Genomic DNA, 27,817 nt, shown 5'->3' on the forward strand with positions numbered 1-27,817 from the left:
ATTTCATGGAGGGATGAAGAAAAGCGCAAAGAGGAAGATAGGACATTTTCTTTCACCTCATTTTGAGCAAAGTCTTCATAATGGGGCTTTATTTAATTTCAAGTATTATCAATTAGGAGAAAAGAGAAATATCCATAGGCAGAAGTAAGTATAAACAATTCATTGTGAAATGATACTTAAAATGGTTTATGTTATATGAATACGTACTTTTAATATTTTATGGGTCTTTTAATTTTCCCAACTTTTCACAGTTTGGGGTTTGGTTACTGCTATCTAATTTTAATAACTATTTTTGCAGATTTACAAGTACTGTATTTATTTATTTATTGCTTTTTTAATCGTTACCTATGGTTATGCTTATTGATTTTAGAGAGAAGGGAAGGGAGAGAGGGAAAAGAGAAACATTGATTTGAGAGATAACATCATTTGGTTGCCTTCTGTACGTGCCCAGACTGAGGATCGAACCCGCAACCTGGGTATGTGCCCTGACGGGAATCGAACCCGCAATCTTTTGGTATATGGGATTACGCTCCAACCAAATGAGCCACCCCAGCTAGGGTCCACATACAGTATTTATTCTGAGTTATTTTAGCAGTAAATTTACCAAATATAAGTAAAATAAAGTAAGTTTACTAAGTATAATTTTTTTATATTTTTACTTACTTTTGAGTAAGAAAATTTTTTTTCATGGTATTTTGAATTGTTATACAGTTCAGCTTTCTGCGAGATTTAAATATTACAAAGTCTTAGGAATTTTTCCCCCCTTTGATTATTTGCCAGGGTATTTTATTTCAATGACATGGTAAAAATCAATTTTCTCATTTTCTGCAAAGCTTCTTATCTTTATTAAGAATTTTATATTTTTTAGAGTTGTTCTTATTTTATAAATTTCAGACTTGAAAGTGTGAACCACACGTAGTGTAAGCATGTTTATACTTGTTATTAGAATTTTTCTGGATTTTAAACAGAAAAGTAGACATAATTTAAAATGTTAATTGTAGAAATTTGTATAGTAACATATATAACCTAAATGATTCGTATGCTCTTCATTTTATGTAGTGACCATACTTGTTTGTCTTAAAATAATGTCTGAAGCCATTTTCTTTTTAAAATAGTACTAAAATTAAGTTATATTACTCTCAGATTTCAAGGCCTTATTTGACTTGAAAGTCAAAGTAAAAGTTTATATTCTTGATAGTAAGACAGTTTTATCATCCTGTTAAAAATATATATAATCTAGCATAATGCTGGGTATCCCGTATGAAGCATTTGAAGTATGTCAGTGAGCTTGTAGAAAGTAAGAAGTACTAAGGCCAAATACTAAATATAGATGGGAACTCAGGTCAGTTGAACACTGAAGCTGCCTTGTCAGTTTAGAGGCAGTTGCTGAATTGTATAAACTTGAACATTAGCTTTCATACATTATAAGGTACAAGACAATAAATCTCAGAGTTTACCCAAGTCAGTACCCTACTAATATACCACTATTCTTAAATCTGAGTTCCCAAAAGAATCAATTCAAAACTCAACTAAATTTGTAAGGAAAATTGTCTGTCTTTAGCTGTGGTGTATTGCAGTTTAAAGTTATGTATTTATTACTGCAAGCCAGTGAGTTCATGATGCCTTAGATCAGTGGTCAGCAAACCACGGCTCACAAGCCGCATGCGGCTCGCGAGCCGTGGTTTGCTGCTCTGTTGACTAATGAGTTTGCCAACCACTGGACTAGACTAAATGTTACCGTGTAGTTGGAAGCTGTGAGGATTAGGCAATTGTGACATATTGTGTACAAAGAGGTAAAGGGTAGTATATGACAGTGGTCGGCAAACTCATTAGTCAACAGAACAGCAAACCGCGGCTCGCGAGCCACATGTGGCTCACGAGCCGCGCTTTGCTGACCACTGCCTTAGATGGTACTAAAAATTTCAAGCCAGTGACTTCTAAACCAGTAACAGTGTCTAATAGCCATGGAGAAGAGGTGGATGCTTAAACTCGAAGCTTCTATTCTAACAAATAAAACTACACAAAAAACATTGTTAGCATAACTGCAAGATAGGGATATTCAGAGCTGTAAATTAAAAGTAAAAGCCACCAAAGCTCTACTACAAAACTTTCTAGCAAGCAAGGGTAGTCAGAAAAGCTGTTCAGAGGAGAGAAGAAGGGAGCTAACAGTAGTCATAAAAGTTGGTCTAAAACCATTGTCAGAATGTGAAAATACTGAAAAAGTTTCCTTGTAGATCAGAGAACTGGTTATAGGATAGGAACATAAGAGTGTGTGCATTACATGAGGAGCCAATTTTTGAAGGTAGAGCTTCTGGAGAGTACAAATGCAAAAAGGAAGTGCCTCCTCTTTGCTGATTGAGTGGTGACAGTGACAGGAAGTAAAAGAAAATGTAGGGTCTTGTAAAACAAAAGAGAAACAAAAACAAAAAAACAAAACTAAAAAAAAAATAACTGAAACCCAATAAAGAATGGAATTTTGGTACATTGACAAAAGAATGCTCTACTGAACTAGGAATCTTAAAATAGTCCAAATCTACAAAATGAAAGGAAGGAAACGAAACAGGTCTTTCTAAAGTTACTATAAGAAAATAGAATTGATGTACTTTAGCCCATGATACCCTCTCTCCCAGAAATAACTATAAAGCAGAAGAAAATTGTAAGACAACACTTCAGACTGAATTTAATAGACAGCATTTGGGTCTGTAAAAAAAAAAAAAAGTCGCCTTGAATGAGTTATTCCATTGTTGAAATAAATAGACCAAAAGCCAGGAATGAATGGAGTAAATTAAATGCAGGAGAGAAATGGCAATAAAAATCATTTAGAATTGACTAAATTATAAGGTCCCCAAGGAGGATAGATCAACTGAAAATTTAATAAGGAGCATGTAAGAAAAGCAACCAAAGGAATAAAAATGAGATAAAGGAATATAAAGTGTTAGAGAGAAAATGTTTGAAGTTGAAAATAGGCAAAGAATAACCATCTGTTTAAATGGAGTCCCTGAAGAAGAAAAAGCGATGGGACATAAACTGACATTCAAAACAATGAGTGAATCCAAGAAAACATTCCAGAAATAAAGAACTAAGTCCACATATTGAGAAAACCTACTGATAACTGGAAAGATTAACTCCATATAATCCATGCTAAGACATATAGCTTGCTAAAATTCTGACCTCAGACGTAAAGAAAATGTCTTCAAGTCCTCTAGGAAATCTGCGAGTCTTCCAGGCAAAAAAGACACAATAACTTATAATAGCAAAATAATGTGACCTGCACTAGACTTCTCAGAAATGACATTTAAAAACATGACAACTGTGGAACATGTAAAAAACTCAGGAAACCTTCCTCCTTAGGAGGACAGAGGCAGAGTCTGTGATCCAGAAAAGAGCCTTCATCTGACCATGCTGACACCCTGATCCCAGACATTTATCCTCTAGAACTGAATGAATTAATATGACACAACAGAAAAAGCCTCATCTTAGAAGCAACATAGGTCCCACCTTTTACTCTGTGGAGATCATATGGACAACTATGAGATACTCTGTTAGTAAAATGCTCAGGACTAAGAAAAAGGGACCAAACCAAAAGGAAACAAAAATGTCCTAAACCAACAAAGAAGCAAGTTAAAAATTACTCTTTGCACTGACTATCTGACATGCAGTGGCCTTAGGGACCAATATGGATATGGATTAGCCAAGAAAGAAAAACAGAAAAGTCATTTGAATGCTTCAGAAGGAACAGGGAAGCTTCTTTGTTTCATCTGCCTGGGAGTTCATGGTATCACAGAATGCTGATAGTAAGCTAAGGATCATATAGGGCCATTCTTAGGAGGTCTCCAGACAGCTGAAAACAGATATTTCCTTTTTTCTATCTTACCAGTATACAAGGATTTAAAACATTCACAGTGTGACAATACTAATTTATATAGTATACTCAGTTTATTTAAAAAAAAAAAACCCGTATCTGTGTATTTGTGTGTACACTAACATTCTTGCAGAAAGAAATATTTAATTCTCCCTACCCCCTGCCCCTACCCCATCCCTGGAATGAAGGCGGGAAATACTGAATGAGATTTGAAGTTTTCCCACTGAGAAAGGGACATTTTCTGCAACCAGACCAGTGTTTAAAAGATTAATGCTCTAAGGAAATTATCCAAGGGGGTGAGGCAGTTCAGGGTTATTAAGTTATTTCAGATGTCTGGGCTGCTGCTTTGTGAAGGCAATAGGATGTTGCTTTTCGGGGACTCAGGATAAGAAGCAACTGGAGAAGCCTGTGAGAGGCTTAGGAATTTTGGGAAATTCACACGTACCCCAAATTATGTGGGAACTCTAAGAATGAATATAAACTAACTTAATCAAGGACATACTGTGTCCCAGAAAATATTCTAAACATGTAGCTAATACTGGATGTATCTGTGAGTGTTTTCCTAAAAACCCAACCCTCATTATCCAGTAGATTTCAATTAGACTTCAATTTCCCAGAAGAGAAGGAAAGCTAATTATTCCTTGAGTGATATTGCTTATGTGCCAGAAAGCAGAATGGGTGTGAGGTTAAGTAAACTTCAAATAACAGTCAGAATATATAAAGGTGGGTTTCAAATGTAGATTCATTTGATGCCACAGCCCATTTTTTTTTTCTGCCACATGATAATGTAAGGCAGTGGTCAGCAAACTCATTAGTCAACAGAGCGGCAAACTGCGGCTCGCGAGCCGCAGTTTGCCGACCACTGATGTAAGGAAGTGCACGTTTAAATAGTTAGAAAAAGAAAATGAAGGAATAACTGAAATAATTTACTCTTTTTTGGGGGAAACAGACCTACATATATTTTACATTCACTCTCATATTCCCAAAAGTGCCATGAATAGGTAGGGGACACCTGTGCTATACTATGTGCAATATGCTAGAGTTTTGGGCCTGTACACATATTTCGGCTGCCATGAATATGTGTATATGTGTATATTTTGCCACCTTTAATCATCACAAACAGAATGTTGCAAAAATTTTCTGTAAAATACATAAATGCAAAAAAAAAGAGACAAAAATGTTGAGATATTGTCAACAACCTTATGCCTAATGTGAATATGTAAAGTGGACAAATACCTAGAAAAAAATCTTACTAAAAGGCATCAAGTGTTCAGTGGTAAAGTAGGCAAATTGTTTTATCATATAGTCATATATTGGGAAATAATGTTGAACTCTGGTTGCCCCCATTAACTTGGATGTATCTCAGAAACATAATGTTGAGGAAAAGGGGCAAGTTACCAAAGAATAGAAACAGACCACTTAATAGACACTTCTCCAAAGAGGACATAACAGATGGCCAATAGACATATGAAAAGATGCTCAATATCACTAATCATCAGAGAAATGCAAATTAAAACTACATGAACTATCACCTGACACCTGTCATAATGGCTATAATCAATAAATGAACAAACAAGTGTTGGTGAGAATGTGGAGAAAAGGGAACCCTCATGCACTGTTGGTGGTAATGCAGATTGGTGGGAAGCAGTATGGAGTTACCTCAGAAAATTAAAAATGGAACTGCCTTTAGACCCAGCTATTCTACTTCAGGGAATACATCCAAAGAAACATGAAACACTAATTCGAAAGAATATATGCACCCCTGTGTTTATTGCAGCGTTATTTACAATAGCCAAGATTTGGAAGCAGCCCAAGTGCCCATGAGTAGATGAGTGGATAAAAAAGCCGTGGTATATTTATACAATGGAGTACTATTCGACTGTTAAAAAGAAGGAAGTCTTACCCTTTGGTACAGCATGATGGACCTGGAGAGTATTATGCCAAGTGAAATAAGCCAGTCAGAGAAAGACAAATACCATACAATTTGACCTACATGTAGAATCTACTGAACAAAATAAACTAACAAAATAGAAACAGACTCAGGTACAGAGAAGAGATTGACAGCTGTTAGAAGGAAAAAAAAAGTGAGGGGATTAAGCAAAAATACAACAAACAACACACAGACAACAGAATGGTGATTACCAGAGGTAGAAGAAGGTAAAGGGGGATAAATGATGGAAGGAGACTTGACTTGGGGTGGTAAACACACAATAAAATATACAGATGATGTATTATAGAATTGTACACCTGAAATCTAGATAACTTTATTAACCAATGTCACTCCAATAAATTCAATTTAAAAAATAATAAAAACAAGCATTGAAAAACACACAAAACAACAGGTGAAGCCAGAAATAACATGATTTGGGCTTATATACCCATGTGGCAAAACTTACAAAAACAGGGAAATGATTTATTATGAAACTCGGGATAATGGTTACCCAGGTTGGGAAAAGAAAAATACTATTTATGTTCTCATTCTTAACGTGGGTATTTTTTTTATTCTTTAAGTTTTATATATTTTATATTCTCTTTTGCATGTATAGTTCAGTATAAAAATGGAGGGACACACCCAAGTCAAAGGTTATTGGATCAGTGTCTATTTTAATTGAATCATATTACCTCTTGTTTCTATAGTCATTTTGGAACTGGTTGAATAAACTACTTAAAACAATCTTTGAAACATCAAGTGAGCCAAGGAGACCTTCTGTGCCTGCAATCCAGTCCAGGGATCCATTAGGTTTTAGTTGGTGGATTATTACTCACGTAGCATCACTTTACCGATTTGATCGCCATGGAACACCAGATGAAATGGTAAGATTTTATTTTTTAAAAAATTTTCTTGTATGATCACTTAATACATATTTTTGGTAGACAAATTAGAAAGTAAGTGAACAGAAACAACAGCAATCAGGTCATTAGCCTATAGAGATAAATTCAGTTTCTGAATGTAGAAGCTGTAGACCTTCCTGTAAACATCTTGAAAAAGCATAATCTTTATGTTTTTATTGTTTAAGAAAAGCAATTTGTAGAAGAGTTGGGATCTAGTCCTGGTTCTGCTACCAAGTAGTTGTATGACCTTCAGTGAATTACTTAAAACTTTCTGGGCCTTTGTTTCCTCATTTAGAGATCATGGGAATGGGTTTTTGAAAGATTCCCTCTATTTCTAAAATCTGTAAGATTGCCAGAAGGAAAGCATATTTTTCCAGACCTACCTGTGAGGTTTTTTAAATCCAGATTTTTGGTTCTCAACTCTGGAGGTCCTGACATGTTTCGTGACAGATTTTCTTCTTTTTGGAATATCGAACAGAGTCAGCTGAGAAATCTTCATGGAATCTGAGGGGCAGTTAGTGTTGACGTTGTGTCAGAGAAATGGAAAGGGCCTCACGAAGTCCTCTAGATGATCCCCCTAGTAAAAGGCTTGTTAAGGGGATCTCAAGATAGAGTCAGAAGTGCTCTGAGAAGTTCACACAGCTTGGTATCAATGCATTTAAGAATTCTACCATACATTGAACAAGGTCAATAGAATGAACTTCTTAGAGAAGAATTGTATGTCCTTTGTTTCTGTACCTGAGTCTTTACCATGCTGATACACAGTAAATGCTCAATAAATGTTAACAATTATCATTACTATAGTATCACTTTTATAGAGTATTTTTGTGGAGTAATAATTTCACATTTTTTAATTACTAGAATATTAGAACAACATTAAAGAACTCAAGAATTTACCTATAATTCTAAGGTCTTTACTTAGCTTTTTCATTTCAATATGGACTGTGAAATTATTTGGTGTGGCCCTGCCAAGGCATTAGGAGTGAGTTAATTAAATGTTTGACCAAATATAGTGGTAATTTTTAAGTTGATAATTTTGTATGGCCCGAGAATGATGTTATAAATATCCAAATGATCCTTGGCAGAAAAATGGTTCCCCATCTCTGCACTAAAGAATTATCTAGGGTGAGAGGATGATATGAAGTAATAATGGTTAGTCATATGCTCTGCAGCAAAGAAATACCTCTGGTCTTAAATATAGAATTGTTTTCATTATTTTTTTTTTAATATATATTTTATTAATTTTTTACAGAGAGGAAAGGAGAGGGACAGAGAGTTAGAAACATCGATGAGAGAGAAACATTGATCAGCTGCCTCCTGCACACCCCCCACTGGGGCTGTGCCCGCCACCCAGGTACATGCCCTTGACCGGAATCGAACCCGGGACCTTTCAGTCCGCAGGCCGACGCTCTATCCACTGAGCCACACCGGTTTCGGCGAATTGTTTTCATTTTTAAATGTGAACCATTTTGCCCTGAAGATGAAAGTGAAATCCTTTACATTTTAAATCGGTTTCAATATAGTTAATTTTTTTATTTTAAAAGTTACTGTAAATGGACTTTCGCTATATGTGGATTTAAATCACAAAACTTGCCAAGTGATTTAATATAGGCCTATAAGGAAATTTGGTATCTCACTTCTCATACTAGAGGCTTTCAGTTTTCTTGTATTTCTGTTTCATGCTTTTCTTTCAACCTGGATGATAGTATGCTATCCTCTTACAATCCAAATGATCTGTTTTAAAAGCAAATATAATTTACAGAGAAAAAATACATTTGAGCATTGTAAGCTTCAGTTTAACGGAATTACCCCTTGCTCATAACATAGTATAGTCAGTCAGTCCAGCTGATGCTTGTCTTTGAAACATCTGAAATGATGAGCAGATAAAAGGTGTGAAATGTAACTTTAAAATGAGAGTTATACCAGGTTACCTAGTTCACTGGAAGTGGAGGGTGGGGCCTCTTTTACATTTCTGGTTTGTGGACATATCACCTAGGCCAGTGGTCGGCAAACTGCGGCTCGCGTGCCACATATGGCTCTGGCCCCTTGAGTATGGCTCTTCCACAAAATACCACGTGCGGGCGTGCACGTACAGTGCGATTGAAACTTCGTGGCCCATGCGCAGAAGTCGGTTTTCGGCTCTCAAAAGAAATTTCAATTGTTGTACTGTTGATATTTGCCTCTGTTGACTAATGAGTTTGCTGACCACTGACCTAGGCCGAAGCTAAAGTTGGTGTTTAGTTTTGATAGTGGGCTAAGAAATGTAAAACACAGTCCCAAATCCATGACTCCCTACTTTTGTTTTTTCCTCAGTGGAGTTAAGTTATGTATAACTTAGTATACAGAAAAATATGCTGTAGCTGTTGAAAGTTAAGTTTTTCTATGGAAGAAATATCTGTATTTTGAGACATTCTCTTATTCAGATGATTTTGGCATGATATAGTTGCCATTCTTTCCTCTGCGTTACAGCTTATTTTTGTTTTAGAGTATAACCACAATATTGATCCATAGAGTTGAAATTCTTTGGACAAAAATTACACTCCTTTATAATTCATGTGATTCAAATGCCTTGATAGAACATAATAATTGAAATATACTCATTCACACTATCAAATTATGAAGCTAAAAACATCAACCCTGTCATGTTCCTGCCTGTTTGGGACTAGTGGTACTGTTTTCTTAGTACAGAATAATGGAAAAGTAAATTGCTCAAAGCTGAGGGAAGACTTGTTAGAAAAAGAAAATCAGTTGCTGATAACTTGGTATAATGGAAGGAACACTGGCTTTGGAGCCAGACCAACTTGGATTTGACTGGTATATATATATGATCTTTCTGAGACTTAATTGTGTTATCGTTGAAATGGGTAAGATTTTTCTGAGGAAGTAATAACGTAAAGACCCTCCTTTTTGAGAACCTTTTAGGGCCAACTACTAAGCTTTAGGGGACAGTCCTTAAGGCTGCTCTCGTTTCTGACATCAACTGCAAGCTCAGGAATTCCCAAAACTATATCATTTACTTGGACTTACAGAACTTACTGAATGCTATTATACTCACAGCTATGGTTTGTTACAGGGAAAGGATTTAAATTAAAATTAGCCAAGGGTACATAATGCAGAGATCAAGGAAGTACCAAATGTGGAGTTTCTGTTTTCCTCTTTCCCTGGAATCAAGACATGCTAGTCTCCTGGCATCATTGTGTTGCAGTGTACAGACTGGCTGTCAGTGGACTTAGTATTCTATGAGAGGTCTACAGGCTTTTCTGTTGGAAACGTGGAGTCACTTTCAGTTTCTAGCCACTGTGAAATATTTTGGCTCTGAGAAAGTTCTTTCTGGCTCTCTTTCTTACTTCGGAGAATCTTTTAGATAGTTGATGTTTCTAGTAAGTGACCATTACCTAAATAAGAGTACTGTGTAATTTTTTTCTTTATTTTCTGTGTAACTTTTTTAGTTACTTGTTTACTGGAATAGACTGTCTTGAGGTTGCTATGCATAAAATGAAGGAAAAAAATCTCTGGTGAGTAACGTACCAGAAGGAAGGAAGAACACTCAGGGAATAAAAACTCCCAAAAAAATAAATAAATAAAAGCTTTTTTTTTTTCCCTGTTAGATTACATCTGACAGCAGAAATTAAATATTTGTTAAAACGTAATTTTATAGAGGAACCACTGTTTAATGAAACAACTTACAAGGACTCTATTGAATTGGAATAGTTGTAAATTTTTCTACTGGGTCTCAACTAACTCTGCCCAAGTAATTTTAGACATTCAAGAAGTTATAGTGAGGTCTGATGTTGGACAAAATGTTTGTACTTCACACTATATCATAATTTTAATTTATAATTATAAGTAGTAATTTGATGCAATAATATTTTCTCCCTTCTTAGAGACAAATGGAATCAAATTGGAATTTTGTAGAAGAACTGCTGAAAAGGTCCATCAGTGTACAGGTATGCACTCACTTAAAATGAGACGATTTGTGGGCTTTGCTAAATTTTTATGTTACAGAATTTATTTGTAAGAACCAAGCAAACTTAACATGATTTAAATAACGTACTTAGTTTACTTACTAGTAACCTGTGATAGAAATCATCATTCTTTATCAATGAATTATCAACATATAAAATAGTTCCTATTAGTGACTATCCTTTGAAGGTTTTTTAGTTTTAACACTGAGTTGCCAGTTAAAGGACAAAGATAATTATCCTAGTTGGTGACTTTGACAAATGTATTTTAAAAAAGTAGTAGATGCTTCAGAACTCTTAAGCCATTCCTTGACTGTATAATATCAAGTCTAGGAAACACGATGAGGGAGATAGCCAGTGGCATTGGAAATTCAGCTCTGTTCTCATCACAGCAGGAAGGGGACTTGCCTTGCTGAGCAATTTGTCTTACAGGCCTGAATCATACTCTAGCTGATAAGGTCCTAGTTTTTGAGCCTTCATTTCATACCTTATCATTTTTCTTTCTGCAGAGCTGTTAATGTAGTGCTTTGTGGCCCACAGGTCAGATTTGACCTCCTTTTAAAATAGTTTTAAATGTGCTGTTCATCACATCTTTAAACATACTATATGTAGTTCTATACAGTTTTGTCATACAAATTATTTATGTAAGAGTTTAAGGAAAAATTTTAGTAAAGAATTTTTTAAATTTGGAAAATAGATTACTTTTCTGTTAAAAATAAAGATTGTTAAAACTTGAAAAGGAATAAAAAGGAAATATGGTAGTAAAAGATTGCTATATACATAGGACTTACACAACACACAGACATATGCACACACATTTATTTTATAGCCATATCTTTGAGAATCATTTTAATAGCTTGACATTTTCTTTTCCCTGTTATCTGTTAACTCTTAATATTTTTAGGTGAAACATAAGTGCATTTAGTTATAAATTTTCTAAGTATGAGCTAAGATTTCTAGGTTAGAAATCCAAAGACCTTTAGATACTTCAGTTGTATCAGAAACAAAAGAGCTATTATCCCACTTATTATAAAAGTTTTTGTTTATATTTATTTTTTCTATGTCATTTTAATTGGCTTTATTCTTTGTTGTTTTTAAGACTATACTGAATTAGTAAAAGTTTCTTGCGTGTATTTTTTACTTCAAGAATATAGGGAATCACTGAAAATGGTCATTGTTATTTACAAAAGCTGTTAATCAATTCTTAATGCTTTAGCATAGGTTAGAAACCTCATAAGCTTACTTTCACCTCTAACAGCATTCCTTAAAAGGCTGTAAAGGTTCACATGGATAAATATCCATTTACCTATACTGGTCAGGGACAGCAGGAGAATTTATCATCATCTTTTTTCCATAGAAAAGTTTTTTCTCCTGCTGCACTGCCTGAAAGTTTAATATATACGTACTCTGCCAATCCTCTGGTTTTTAAACGAGCAATTCTTAGTCTGGCCAAGGTGGGTCAGTGATTGAGCGTTGACCTATGAACCAGGTGACGGTTCCATCCCAGGTCATGGCACATGCCCAGGTTGCAAGCTCAATCCCCAGTAGGGGTGTGGAGGAGGCAGCCAATCAAAGATTCTCATCATTCATATTTCTCTCTCTTTCTCCCTCTCCCTTCCTTTCTGAAATCAATAAAAAAAAATTTTTTTAAAGAGCAATTCTTGTATTCTTACAACAAATTTGACCTAGCCTGGTTGATGTGGCTCAGTGGTTGAGCATCAACCCATAAACCAAGTGGTAAGGGGTTTGATTTCCTGTCAGGGCACATGCCCTGGTTGCAGGTTTGATCCCCAGCAGGGGGTGTGCAGGAGGCAGTTGATCGATGTTTCTCTCTCACCAATGTTTCTCTCCCTCTCCCTTACTCTCTCTTTAAAAATCAATAAAAACATATTTTTTAAAAAGAATTTGACCTAGTACTTAAGTATGATCTTGGGATTTGTGTACATCTTAATTATTAAATCATTTTTGTTACCGCTTTCTGGTTTGGGTTTCTTTTCCAATCTCTGGGTTTCCTACACCAATCATGAAAGACCTGTTGTAATCTATAATAATAAAAGGGTAATATGCTAATTAGACCGGACATCCTTCAGGACGAAGCCTGGACCAGAGAGAAGCTGCCTGGGTCCCGGGTGCCTGCCAGCCCCAGAGGGAAGCGTGGGTCCCGGGTGATGGAGCAAAGCCGGTTCCGGCAGCTGGGGGAAGGAAGACCTACTCTTGTACAAATTTTCATGCACCTGGCCTCTAGTTTTTAAATAATTGAGTTAAAAATCAAATTCAGTTATATAATTTCCATGAACTGAATATATTAGTAGTCTCTAAAGCACTTTTAGACATATACCTTGCTGACTTAGACTTTCTGGTCTGAAGATAATAGTGGGTATGATTTGGTGATATGTATTTATATTCTTTTTAGAAGCAGGTTATTTAATGCAGAATCATGTGATAATAATATTCATGTTGCTATAGTCCATTTACTTCTTCACAATTTAAGTTTATTTTTTAGGATGGTATACTGGAAGAGCAATTACGAATGTATCTTCACTGTTGTTTGACACTTTGTGATTTCTGGGAGCCAAACATTACAATTGTCACCATTCTATGGGAATATTATAGTAAGAACCTGGTGAGTAAACAATATGAATTTGTACCAGGAATTTGAAGAATTTGTTCATGATATTTGAGGAATATTTTTATGGCTTAATTATGAAGAGTTATAGATTTTTCTTAAATAGTTAATTTTTCAAAGTAGATTAGAATAGCTCAAGAATAATTTTATCTTTCACAAACATTATCTAGAGCATTGTCATAAGGCAGTAGTCGGCAAACTACGGCTCGGGAGCCACATGTGGCTCGCGAACTGCGGTTTGCCGCTCTGTTGACTAATGAGTTTGCCGACCACTGGGATAGGGGCTTAATCACAAGGAACAACAACAGCCTGTAATTATTGGAATCGAGAGTCTAGGTCAGTGGTCGGCAAACTCATTAGTCAACAGAGTGGCAAACCGTGGCTCGCGAGCTGCAGTTTGCCGACCACTGTCATAAGGGAACAGAGCATTTAGTGTCTCTTCTCTTAAGAGTGACAGTAAGCAAAGTAGCTGAAATTACAAAATCCACCATTATTAACCGGTATACCTAGTATACCAGAAAGATGTTTTTTTTTTTTTTTAAATCCTTATTTATAAGTATTTTTTAATAACTGTGGATTGCTTGCAACATGTTGAACGATTAACGCTGTCCTGACTAAGATGCAGTCTTGGCATTTGAGTAACCTATACGCTATTTGGACAAAATTGGAACTCCAGAAAAGGGAGTATCTGATCCAGTGTGTGGACTTTTGGAAGACTTTATGAAGTCATCATTTTAAACTTGGCCTAGGGAATGAGTGGAATTTTCCAAATACGGAAGTAAAAGAGCATCCAGGCAAAAAGAAAGTATGAACAAATGTATGGAGATATGAAAAAAAAATATGTTTATACTAGGTTTAAGAGTTTTGAGTGCTGGGTCTGAGATGAATGTGGAGAGAGACAGGAAATCAGGACACTAGAGAGAAGGTAGTCAGGGGCTAGAGTATGAAGATACCATCCAGTTGAATTGTGATTTATTTTGGAGATATTAGAGAGCAAGAATGTGGCATACTAAGTATGTGTTTGAGAGTTTTTTTGAAAAATGGAATGAATTGGGGGCAGATAAGTTAGTAGTCCAGTGTAGTAGTGTATGCAAATAATGCAGTAAGAGATCTAAAATACAGATAATTGATTTAGAAAGGAGAGGATAAATTTTGAAGATAAAAATTTGAAAGATAGAGTTAGAGGATTTAGTTACTTGTAGTGTGTGGAGAGAAGATTTGGAATGTTTGGTTTTCTGAATAAATAAATAGTGAACCCCTTAAGACAGAAAATGGAAATGGAATATTTACAAGTAAATTATAACTTTGGGTTGCACGTAATCGAGCTTAATAAAAATGAGAAAAAAAATACCTTTCTCTGAAGCATGATGAATGATTGAATCTAGTTCTGAGGCAGTATGTGTAAAAGATGAGTCTAGGTTAGTATTTTGTCATAACTGAAAGGAAAAGGTATCAAAGTAAACTGGAGTCATGTCAAAAGCACACAGGAGCCAGCTTGAGGAGCTCTCATTACCCAACACTGGGTAAATTTGGGCATAAGAAAGAGTAATGACTGCTATGTATTAAAACATATCAAATATGTTTAAAACCTTGAGTTTACGATGCTTTAGAAACATTCTGGAGAACAAAGAAAAGAAACCCTCATTCTGAAAACTGTAAATAAAGGAAAACGTTATATATATATATATATATATATTTTAAATATATTTTTATTGATTTCAGAGAGGAAGGGAGAAGGATAGAGAGATAGAAACATCAATAATGAGAGAGAATCATTGATCGGCTGCCTCCTGCATGCCCCCCCACTGGGGATTTAGCCAAGGAGTGATAGAATTAGTAAATCACTATTTTGTCCCATCTGATGAAATAGAGCATCTGGGCAGTGGTCATCAATGGCTGCTGAAACTGTTAATTACTAGTAAAGGGCTGGAGGGGATCACTAAAGTGGACAGACCAGGCTGACAGTGTGATCAGTCTTAGCATCAACAAAAACAGTCAGAACTTATGTGCCTTTTTACTAACTGCAATAGGAAGTACCCACTATTACCAGTGAAAGATTCTTAAAAAATTTGACATGATCTAATCAGTCTTTTAGATACAGCCACCAATTCACGGAAAAGATAGGGGATAAAAGAATACATTAAATGACACTAGGGAGATACAAGTGGCTAAGTTCAGAATATAGGAAATTATACACAGTAAATGATCCTATGTAATAAAGAGGTAATATGCAAATTGACCATCACTCCAACACACAAGATGACTGCCCCCGTGTGGTCAAAGATGGCCGCCGCAAGATGGCCAGCAGGGGAGGTCAGTTGTGGGCAATCAAGCCAGCATGGGAGGGCAGTTGGGAGGGACCATGCCTGCAGGGGAGGGCAGTTGGGGGGAACCAGGCCTGCAGGGGAGGGCAGATGGAGGGGACCAGGCCTGCAGGGGAGGGCAGTTGTGGGCAATCAGGCTGGCAGGGGAGCAGTTAGGCGTCGATCATGCTGGCAGGGGAGTGGTTAGGGGGTGATCAGGCTGGCAGACAAGCGGTTAGGGGCAGGCAGGCGAGCAGTTGGGAGCCAGCAGTCCTGGACTGTGAGAGGGATGTCCAATTGCCCGTTTAGGCCCGATCCCACTGGGATCGGGCCTAAACGGGCAGTTGGACATCTCTCGAGGGGTCCCAGATTGGAGAGGGTGCAGGCTGGGCTGAGCTACACCCCCCCACCCCATGCATGAATTTCATGCACCGGGCCTCTAGTTGGATATAAAAATAAAGGTATGACCAAAGATTGGGAAACTTACAGAATAAAAGAGCTTTAACATCAACCAAATGCAATGTATGGATCCTGTTTGAATTCTAACTTGGACAAACCAATTGTTAAAAAGACATTTTGGGGGATAATCCAGGAATTTGAAAACCCTTCATGTTCTGTGCTTTGATGGAATTTTTATTTTGGGGGAATATGTGGTGATGGCTGTGTAATTTTTGTGATTAAGGTGAGTCAGACGTTTAATGAGCTAATTGGGATTTGCAGCTTTCCGTTTCGATTTACTCAGACTTAATACTTATTTTTCTTTTTTGGCTTTTAGAATAGTTCTTTCAGTATTTCTTGGCTTCCTTTGAAAGGCCTTACAAATATTAAGTCACCCTTGTCTATGCTAGAAATAGTGAAGACCTGCTGTTGTGATAAACAAGATTACGACCTTTGTAAATCCAGAAGTAGTTACACCATTTTCCTTTGCATCTTGGCAAAAGTCGTTAAGAAAGCCATGAAGAACAATGGTCCTCATCTTTGGAAACAAGTCAAAGGAAGGTGTGTACCATATTTTTCTTTATCATGTTCACTTATATCTTTGGAGAAGTGTTACTGTTTATATTTTTTAAGTTAACTTGTGCTTGGAGGTCTTTATGGATCACACACTTAAAATGTATTTCTTAATGTAGGACAGCAAAATACGGAGCTGTTTGAGCCTGCCAATTTTTTTTTTTTTTTAAATATATTTTATTGATTTTTTACAGAGAGGAAGGAAGAGGGATAGATAGTCAGAAACATCGATGAGAGAGAAACATCGATCAGCTGCCTCTTGCACACCTCCTACTGGGGATGTGCCCGCAACCAAGTTACATGCCCTTGACCGGAATCGAACCTGGGACCTTTCAGTCCACAGGCTGACGCTCTATCCACTGAGCCAAACCGGTTTTGGCGAGCCTGCCAATTTTTTATAGTAAGGAACAAAATAATGTCTGTAACTCGTGGAGGATTTTAGTTTCTTATTTATCTCATCAGTCCTAAAAATTGAAATTTCCTATACTATATGCAAGGATATTAGAGAACTGTTTTTTTTTTGTTTTTTTTTTCTTACCAGAATTAATTATAATGTTATATAACTCATTGCTTCTATTTTATTAAAAACGCATTGCATACAAAAATAAAAACTGTCTCCAAATCGTACATTGCAGGTAATAGATCCAATCTCTAAATTCTGTGTTCTTTTGTGTCCCAAAACCTTGCATTCTTGAATGAAAACTAACCAGAGCCTAGTAGAACCAAATAACTAATGTTTTCTTTTGGGGAGTGTGCCCAGTTTTAATTTCTGCTGTAGTAAAATAAATTTTTGGTCACATTTCATGTACTCCTTTTTTAGAGTTTTGCTTGTTACATGGGTATGATTTTTGTCTTCCTGTGTACTATTTCCTATGCCTACTGGCCCTTTTTCGAGCTCTCTTTGTGCACACACTGCCATTTACCACTTCCTCACCTTGGATGGTAGGAGTTCTCACAACAGAATGCTTCTTATTCAAGGTATGGACTTCTCAAAAATCACTAAATGAAATTTCTACGTGATTTTCACAATGAATGATTCTTCCAAGGTTATAGTGATATAGTTTGGATTTTTTATTTAGATTATACTTTTTTAATGGAAGCTTCTTTCTTAAACCGCTAGTAATTATGTGGCTCGGACAGTAGTTTTTCCTTTTGTTGTGTTTGTTAGTTTGTTTTTGAACCTTAATGCATTTTATAGAATACGCTAGAGGCCCAGTGCATGAAATTTGTGCACGGGTAGGGTTCTTAGGTGTGGCCAGTGATCAGGGCCAATCTGGGGCAACCGGCAGGATGATCGGGCGGCCCCTGCTCACACCCACCTTGGTTGGCCTAGTGCCGCCCGCTTGCTCCCCTGTCCCTTGCCGCCGCCACTGATCAGGGCCTGCAGGCTGGGGCAGCTCCTGCATTGAGCATCTGCCCCCGGGTGGTCAGTGCATGTCATACCAACTGGTCATTCTGTCATTCGTTCTGCCGTTAGGTCAATTTGCATATTAGGGTTTTATATAGATAGATAATTCTCAGAACTTTATTGCTAAAAGGAATCATTGGAATCCATTCAATAACAAGTCTCTTTATTAGGAAACTAGAGGCCCAGTGCACGAATTCATGTACTGGTGGGGTCCAGCTGGCCTGCCCGATGGGGGGCCATTGGGGGTAGGCTGGCTGGGGCGAGGGGCCGCGGGCAGTTTGCCGGCCAGCCCTTCCCCTGATTGGAGTCTGGAGCCCGCTCGGGGGCAGGGCCAGCTTGGGTGAGGACCTGCGGGCGGTTTGCCAGCCAGCCCCGCCCCCAATCGGGGTGAGGGGCCCGCTCGGGGGTGGGACTGGCTGGGGTGAGGGGCCGCGCGCGTTCCGGTCATTCTTCTGTTTTGTCAATTTGCATATTACCCTTTTATTACATAGGAATAGGATATTGTATACCAAGCACTATAGTTGGTGTGATGGAAGTTTTAAAGTTAATGAAACAGATCTTTATTTTCAGGAATTTATCAGTTTTATTATTTACAAACTAGAAGCCCAGTGCACAAAATTAATGCACGGGTAGGATCCCTAGCAGCTGCCAGCTGGGTACGCCCTCCCTTCCCCCGGCCAGCCCGGCCCCCTGGTCAAACTCTTAGACAACTCCTGGTCGAGGGGATAATTTGCATACTACACTTTTAGTATATAGAATAAACATTTAACCACTCTTGGAACATTAATCATTTCTATCTTGACTTTACTAATTATAGAAGCTACAAAACTTAACAGTTTGTAAGTAGGATTCAACATGAATGATTTTCATTTCTAATCCATTAATTGTTGAAAGAAAAGGCTATCAGTTATTAAAATTATATTAAGTAGTGTTGATGAGATTTTTAAATGGCTAGTCTTAGACATTTTAATAGGAACAATTTCTCTTTGTGAGTAGGTAAAAATAATTGTTCTGGCACTTTGAATTGTCTTAAGGTGTGTGTGTGTGTGTGTATGTGTATATATATATGTGTGTATATATATATATATACACACACACACACACACACACACACACATATAGCAAATCTTTGTGAGAGGTAGAGTGAGAAAAGATTTAAGGAAAATTATTATATAAAATTGCCCTATTAGGATTTTTGTAAAGCACATCAAATTGTACTTAAAAGATGATATAGTCTTTCTTATTTGTCAATAAAAATTTTAAAGGAAGGGTGATGGGGCACTAAAAAGAAGTCATGTACTCTATGCAAAGAATATTTCTACTGTACTTTGACAACACCATGAACCCTTTGATTCACTTATAGGTGATCTGCTACATCATTGAAAAATTTTGAAGATCGGGGTATTCTGTTCATTTGTTTTCTAGGTAAACAAAGTGACATGGCAGCATTGTAATGAATTAGCCAAAAATTTATGGTAATGAAACTCATGATATTGAGTGAAATGTTATTTTAAAAGATGGATTTTTGTGAATAAAAAGGTTTAATAAAACCAATTTTTATGTTTTACAGAATATATTCTAAATTCCATCAAAAAAGAATGGAAGAACTAACTGTAGTTGGTCTGCAGAACTTTTTCAACCTTTTTCTACTGTTAGCAGCTGTTGCAGAGGTAGAAGATGTAGCAAGTCGTGTTTTAGACCTGCTGAATTTCCTAAAGCCTGCCTTGAAAACATCACCTCTCATTTGGAAGGGTCAGGCAGCTTTCCTCTTAATGTATACCCAGAAAAATCTGGACATTGGTGTTTTGGCTGAAAAATTTTCAGATGCTTTCCAGGCAAAAGCAAGAGAGTTCTTGTTATCTAAGAATGATGAAATGGGACAAAGACAGACTCTCTGGACACTTCTTTCCATCTATATTGATGGAGTTCAAGAAGTATTTGAGACAAGCCATTGTTTGCATCCCTCCCATGAAAAACTGCTAAGTGATGGATTTAGTATGCTTCTGCCAGCTTGTCAAGAACCTGAACTTAGGATGGTATTACACTTTCTACAAGCTGTTCTGGCTAGAATCAGGTATGTTTTCTAGTAATGTGCTTACTTATTAATTTGTTTAATATTGTCACCTGTGCTGATTCTATATTAAAGTTTTTCTTTTGACCTAATCATGAAGTCCAAATGTAGAGAAAGGAGTTGGTTTTATTACTACATTGGCATAAATCAGTAGTTTTCAAACTGTTCTTTTAACAGTAGTTCTTTAAGAGAAAGCTTATGTGCAAACACATTAAACTCGGAGCAGCTCTAGTACAGTCCCAGAGCTATGCCTTTTCACCCCTCCTTTCCTTTCTCTCTTTCCTAAAAGAGTGTTAGTACCTAGAGGTGTGTTTCAGATATTCTAAGCAAGACCTGAGCTCAAATATGAAGTGGCTTTTACTGAAACATATGTAATTTATTGCCCATATGATTTCGGCCACATAGTACCATTAAAAAAAGTAAGTTTCTTTAAATATTTTGCTAGAGTTAATAGCCTCAACTGCCTCAAATACTCACAACTAAAACAATTTATTCTGAGATTAAGATGAGATTGTTCTATTTGTAATGCCAATCACCTATACAAAACTTACGTTTTAAGATCCACTTAAGTTATACAAATGTGCAAATGCAATCAGATCTGAACAGTCATTAAGAGAACAGTGGTAATGAAATATATTTTCTTTAAGGCCTTTTTTACATAGCACTTTTATCTTTGAAGTACATATTCTTAACAAGTTAGATGCTACCACTCGTTGTAGTTAGTCACTATCTCTGAAAAGTTAGGCAAAAGTTATGTATAGAAATACTTTATTTTTTAAATTATGTCTGAAGTTAATGAACAGACTGCTTTCCTCTTCCTAAGACCACATTACAAAAGTAGCATCTGTTTTTCATTGGTACTAAGCTTGATAAGATTTCCAAATTATGGAAATTTATTTATTGCCAGTTTTACTTATTGTTATTTACTTAATGTTGGTCTGTGTGTTCATACTGATTAATCCACAGGTTTTCATTACTTATTAGATTTTATGCAGCTTTACTGTTTATCTGCACTCATCAATTTAGGTTCTAAAGGTTTATCCAGAGTTCTTGATCAGACAAGTCACCCCCTTATCCCCCAGTGTCAGATATATTAAAGTGACAGTCTTAAAGCTCTCAAATTTTTGGACGGACGGATGGATGGCAAGTAAATGAATAAGCAACTTTATTAGAAGAAACTTTTACTAATTCTGGATCTTCTCTATGAACTGTTTGTTTTTAGTCTAGTAGAGTTTATTAAACATACTTTCCCAAATGTCAAATTCATTTTGTTTGTACAATTTTTAAGTAAGTGGTAAGTAGTATTTCCTGGACAAAATTAGAAAATTTGTACCACTATTTCTGGCACCATTATTGCTTTATTCATATTTGTCTGAATATATAAAACAGGTGGGAAGAGGATTTACTGTCCTAAACCATCCTGGTGATGAGGAACTATAGCCCCCAAAAGCTATAGGGGCAAAGGAATAGAAAATGAAGCTGGAATTATGGGCATCTTGGGAAGAGGCAGTCATGAAAACCAAGTGTCAGAATCTGTATATTTTTCTGCTTTTTCTATTGAAGATAGATAAGACCCTTTTAATCAACGATTGCATTATTTCTTTTTAAAAAATTTTTAAAGACATAAACTTTATTTTCCTCAAACTGGCCTTTTCTCAAGGATTTAGTAAGAGAAAGGAAAAAAATTCTGGTATCTAAAGATAAATTAGAACTGTTCTGTATTTTGGAGGAGAGGAAAGGAATGATTTAATAACAATCCTATCTAATAAAAGTGTAATATGCAAATTAACCCTCACTCTGCTACACCCACCAGCCACGCCCACCAGCCAATCAGAGCGAATATGCAAATAAACCCAACCAAGATGGCTACGGCCACAGAGAGCAGGAGGGAGGCTTGGGTTTACCCGGCAATGGAGGAAGCCAAGCTTTCCGCCTGCCCTTGCCGGCCTAGGCCTCCACTTAAGGCTACAAAGTTTCAATGATAGAAGATACATAAACCCAAACAGAAATGGCGGCAGTCACGGAGCTGGAAAGAGCAGGAGGCTATGGTTGCCCCCGGTGATGGAGGAAGCCAAGCTTTCCGCACACCCTGGCGGGCCCATGCCTCTGCTTAAGGCTACAAAGTTTCAATTATAGAAGATACATAAATCCCCCCAAAAATGGCTGTCGCCATGGAGCAAGCAGAAGGCTTGGCTCCGCTCCAGGCTACAAAGTTTCAATTGTAGAAGATAAATATACCCCAGATACCAGGGCCTCCGCTTGGGTCGCCAGGGGGCGTGGCCGGCCTGCAAACCACCACAGGCCCCTTGCCCAGGCCACCCCACACCCCAAGGGAACCCCCACCCTGATCCAGGACACCCTTCAGGGCAAACCAGCTGGCCCCCACCCGTGCACCAGGCCTCTATCCTATCTAATAAAAGAGTAATATGCAGATTGACCATCACTCCAACACACAAGATCGCTGCCCCCATGTGGGGTCAAAGATGTCTGCCCCCATGTGGACACAAGATGGCCGCCACAAGATGGCCAGCAGGGGAGGGCAGTTGGGAAGGGACCAGGCCTGCAGGGGAAGGCAATTAGGGGTGACCAGGCTGGCAGAGGAGGGAAGTTGGGGGCAACCGGGCCTTCAGGGAAGGGCAGTTGGGGGGGACCCAGGCCTGCAGGGGAGAGCAGTTGGTGGGACCAGGCCTGCAGGGGAGGGCAGTAAGGGGTGACCAGGCCTGCAGGGGAGGGCAGTTAGGGGAAAACAGGCTGGCAGGGGAGCAGTTAGGCATCAATCAGGCTGGCAGGGGAGTGGTTAGGGGGTGATTAGGCTGGCAGGCAGAAGCAGTTAGGGGCAGTCAGTAAGGCAGGCAGGCGAGCAGTTGGGAGCCAGCAGTCCTGGATTGTGAGAGGGATGTCCGACTGCCCATTTAGGCCTGATCCCGGTAGGACATCCCTCGAGGGGTCCCAGATTGGAGAGGGTACAGGCTGGGCCGAGGGACACATCCCCCCGTGCATGAATATCGTGCACCGGGCCTCTAGTGTTATTAGAAACACAGTTTTGTTTATACATCTTTATACATGCATTTTCTGTGTACTTGGAAAGTAGATTGATTCTGTAGATTGATTCCTAAGCATAATTGAATTTTAAATGTGGATGGATATTATCAGATTCCCTACAAATTTTTTTGCATCAGTTTTCACTCTTCCTAATAGTGTAGAAGAAAGTATTCTTTCTCATTTTTATTAGATTAGTGTATGGAGTATATTTAGAAAGCATGCATTCTAAGATATTAAATACAGGAGTCTGCTAAAAATGTTAATGGAAACTTGGTGATAGGAGAATCAGACAAAGTTTGAAGAGGCTTTCAAAATAGAAATACAAAGAAAGTAATAAAATGGGAAATTAGTTTTTAAAATTTCATTTTCATTTACTAATTTTTTTTTGTCTTTAACCTCCTAACTGGAACTTGGTTGTTCATTCTTCAAAAGTGGTAACTAGAAACACAAGAATAATTCTTGCATTCTTTAAAGATGTTCAATTTACAAATACTATCTCATTCATTTCTTTACCAACCATATCATCCCTTTTTATAGATGAAATGAAAACTTGGAGACTTTTTATGACTTCCCTAAAATAAGGCTGTTAAGTTTCAGAATTGGCAATCTGATCTAACCCAGTATACCACAGCCACCTTCTTATACCATCCTTATAATAGCTCACAAATAACCAGACAGAAATTAATCATACCACTACATTTGTTTAAAAATTAAGAGATAATTATATAAATGAAATATGTAAAGTGTTGCAAACCTGAAAGTATTACCACTACTCATATAAAATAGATTTACAATTGTGAGTACACAAACACAGTTTATTTTTGTATTATTATTTTTATTGTATTACTAGAGGCCTGGTGCACGAAATTTGTATACTGGGGGGGGGGGGAGAGGGGGGAGGGGGGACGGAGAGGGTCCCTCAGCCCAGCCTGTGCCCTCTCACAGTCTGGGAGCCCTCGGGGATGTTTGACTGCCACGGAGGCGGGAAAGGCTCCCGCCACCGCCACTGTGCTTGCCAGCCATGAACCCGGCTCAGGGCTACTGGCTGAGGTGCACTCTCCCTATGGGAGCACACTGACCACCAGGGGGCAGCTCCTGCATTGAGCGTTTGCCCCCTGGTGGTCAGTGAGCATCATAGTAACCAGTTGTTCTGCCGTTCAACTGCATATTAGCCTTTTATTATATAGGATTTATTATATAGGACTAGAGGCCCGGTGCATGAAATTCATGCATTGGGGGGGGGGTATCCCTCAGCCCAGCCTGCACCCTCTCCAATCTGGGAACCCTCTTACAATCCAGGGCTGCTGGCTCCCAATTGCTTGCCTGCCTGCCTTACTGATTGACCCCAACCGCTTCTGCCTGCCAGGCTGATCACCCCCTAACCACTCCCCTGCCAGCCTGATTGATGCCTAACTGCTCCCCTGCCAGCCTGTTTTCCCCTAACTGCCCTCCCCTGTGGGCCTGGTCACCCCTAACTGCCCTCCCCTGCAGGCCTGGTCACCCCTAACTGCCCTCCCCTGCAGGCCTGGTCCCCCCCCAGCTGCCCTCTCCTGCAGGCCTGGTCCCCCCAACTGCTCTCCCCTGCAGGCCTGTGTCCCTCCCAACTGCCTTTCCCTGCAGGCCTGGTTGCCCCCAACTTCCCTCCTCTGCCGGCTTGGTCACTCCTAACTGCCCTCCCCTGCAGGCTTGATCGCCCCCAACTGCCCTCCCTTGCAGTCCTGGTCCCTCCCAACTGCCCTCCTTTGCTGGCCTGATCGCCCCCAACTGCCCTCCCTTGCTGGCCATCTTGTGTCCACATGGGGGCAGGATCTTTGACCACATGGGGGCAGCGATCTTGTGTGTTGGAGTGATGGTCAATCTGCATATTACTCTTTTATTAGATAGGATAGAGGCCTGGTGCACGGGTGGGGGCCAGCTGGTTTGCCCTGAAGGGTGTCCCGGATCTTTGCTTCCTCCATTGCCAGGGAAACCCAAGCCTCCCTCCTGCTCTCTGTGGCCGTAGCCATCTTGGTTGGGTTTATTTGCGTATTCACTCCTGACTGGCTGGTGGGTGTAGCGGAGTGAGGGTTAATTTGCATATTACTCTTTTATTAGATAGGATAGGATTTTTCATACGATCTATTGTAAACCTATTTTTGTTCCCACATGTATACTTCTGAGTGTTTTTGCCTTTTATTTTTGCTACTAAAAAGTGGGTGGTTGCTTATTGGGGAACTTTCATTACTATGTTTTCATAATTTTGCAAGTTGCATATTTTTTAATGAGTCATTAGTTGGAAAAAAATCACAGAGGGATGTGGACACAAGTAAATCACATGTAAATATTATGTATAATAATAATTTATCTTTGTTTTATTAGCACTATTACAACAATCTAGCTTTCACTTTTTGTAATAAAAACAAATATTTGCTCTTTAAATTCAATTTCATAGAAATCCTTTAGCATTAAAAGAGTGTTGGAAAATATTGCTTACAAGTATCTTGGAAGCTATAAAGCATCTCTGTTAATCCATGGGGATCACTATTCAGAAGTACTGAGGTAGGAATCAAGAAGACATAATGAAGAGTGTCAGTTATATAAGGTGAAAGTAAGTTTACATTCACGTTAGGAGTATCTTTTAACTATAACGGGCTTGAGTTTATAGTTTGCTGTCATCTAGAGGCGGGGGCAAGGAGTATGATGTTTTTCTTTAAGACTAACCAATGAAAAAAAGATGTTTATGTTGATATTGCCTAATTCCTTGCACAAATGTTTATTTTTGTTTTTTATGCTGTTCAACTGTGATTGAAAACAGTTGCTGTAAATGCATAGCAAATCATGTATAATGTTCATTGTCAAAATTGTAGATTGGTTTTAACAAGGAAGTATGAGGTCAGTGTGTGAATAAGAGTGGTGAAGTAGTGTGCAGGTCTTTATTAATGCTGTCACAGTTTAGGTACTGTCATCTTTTAAATATCTGAAGCTGTGTAGTAATTTGCACACAGTTTTTCAATGAGACTAATTATAATATACTAGTTGCCCTGTGCATGGATGAGTAGCTCGCTGCCCCTTGCCTCACCTGGCCTGCCGACTCACTGCTGCTGGTAACTCTCCGCCCTCCTGTAGCTCTCTGCTGACTGCTTGTAGCCAGTAGCTTGCTGCTGCCCTCCTGTAGCCTGCCCTCCCATAGATTGCTGCCCTGCTCCCTCCTATAGCTCTCTGCAGCCCACTTGTAGCTTGCTGCCCCACCCTCCTGCTGATCTGTGATCCGGTTGTTACGCAGTTGGTCGTTACACTTCATGGCATAACAACCATTTGCATATTACATCTTTATTATATAGGATAATAAGAGGGGCTGTGACTTACACAGGTTAATATTATTCCATCAATCTTTTTAACACTTCCAAGGTAGATATTGTCAAGGCAGACTTCCTTTCAGTTTGGAATCTTTTGGGGGAAGGCCCCAGAGATCATTCAGGATTATTTACCTTAAAAGAAAGAAGGAAGGATGGGAGACAGAGAAGGGAAACAGCAGAAAAAGTCCTTCAGGTTCTATGATCATAGATATGTGTTCCTAATTTCTTCACCCACATCAGGAGCCTCATTGAAGATCTTTCTATATGAGTCTTCAGTATGCTATAAAATTATTACTTTTCATATTATTAGAAAGTATGAAAACAGTTTGGATATTTGTAAAGCATAGGTTTTCCCCCCCTTTTAAAGTTAAGAACACAGCTAAATTCTTTGAATTTTGATTTAGACAGGGAAGATGGGTTAGATAGATTGATGATATTTATTCCAGGCTGCATCCCTGACAAGGGAAAGAATGAAATACTTTACCTTAGCAATCTCTTCTGTTTTCAAATTCAGGTGGGAATAGGTACCAGTCCTTGCATAAATATGTGTGCAAGATGTGTGAGTCTGTATGTTGAACAGGGTAATAGTTTTATAACTGTATGACAGAGAAATTACAGGTAGGCAGGGACTAAGATCACTGATTAAGGGAGAAGCGGCTCCCTAGGCTGTTGAGAAATAATAACTTCATATGCCACTTTCTGCTAACTGGAGCTGATGGCTCACCAGAGCATTCTTTATTGCTGATTAAGTAGCATTATGAAAATACTGACTTGGTTATGTTAACTAAATGCCTCTGTGTGTAGAACTTCGAATGTCAAATAGTTTTAGCAGTCATCTTTAACATTTCACATTACCTTTCTGGAATCACATTTCTAGTTCTCACTTGCTGTTATTTGAGGTTAATGTAAAAATGCCAGTCTTTCATTTGTGGAGTTAGGTGTAGCCAAAAGCTTTTCTTTAATTATATCCATTCATGCTGCTATAGTTAAGGGTCTGTCAGCATTTCCATTATAAACCTCCATTTTCAAGGTTTTATAACACAGCTATGAAAATTAGCTTTGGGCAAAAACTTGACATACAAGGTCTCATGAAATTCTCCCTCCTCCCCATTCCCCTTTTTCATTTTTACTGAAGTAAGGGTGAGTGATTTCAAAGTGCCTTTGGCATCTGCAAATATCATTTGGAGTTTAAAAAGAAACAATAAATTTTCAGGCTTTGTATCTGTTTGTTCTACCACTTAAAGGGGGTTGTGGACTTATGAATTTAAGCCAAATGGATATTGATCAACTGATAACCTATTTTGTACTAAAAAGCAGTCTAGTTTCAAAGAAGTCTAAAGGCAGTTGAAACTTACCTAAAATGTT

The 27,817-nt window shown here is 38.2% G+C and overlaps 1 protein-coding gene across 1 annotated transcript in view; it reads left to right on the forward strand.

Annotated features, from left to right (window-relative positions):
• Nucleotides 1-27,817, forward strand: part of MMS22L (MMS22 like, DNA repair protein) — a 110,795-nt gene that overhangs the window by 18,606 nt on the left and 64,372 nt on the right. The window contains exons 10-14 of the mRNA XM_080667040.1: nucleotides 6,500-6,676; nucleotides 10,579-10,641; nucleotides 13,160-13,279; nucleotides 16,361-16,584; nucleotides 19,575-20,078. Of these exons, the coding sequence (XP_080523166.1) occupies nucleotides 6,500-6,676; nucleotides 10,579-10,641; nucleotides 13,160-13,279; nucleotides 16,361-16,584; nucleotides 19,575-20,078 (1,088 nt within the window). The remainder of the gene's footprint in view (nucleotides 1-6,499; nucleotides 6,677-10,578; nucleotides 10,642-13,159; nucleotides 13,280-16,360; nucleotides 16,585-19,574; nucleotides 20,079-27,817) is intronic.

The sequence above is a fragment of the Plecotus auritus genome (genome assembly GCF_963455305.1).
Source record: "Plecotus auritus genome assembly, chromosome: 4".
Taxonomy (NCBI): domain Eukaryota; kingdom Metazoa; phylum Chordata; class Mammalia; order Chiroptera; family Vespertilionidae; genus Plecotus; species Plecotus auritus.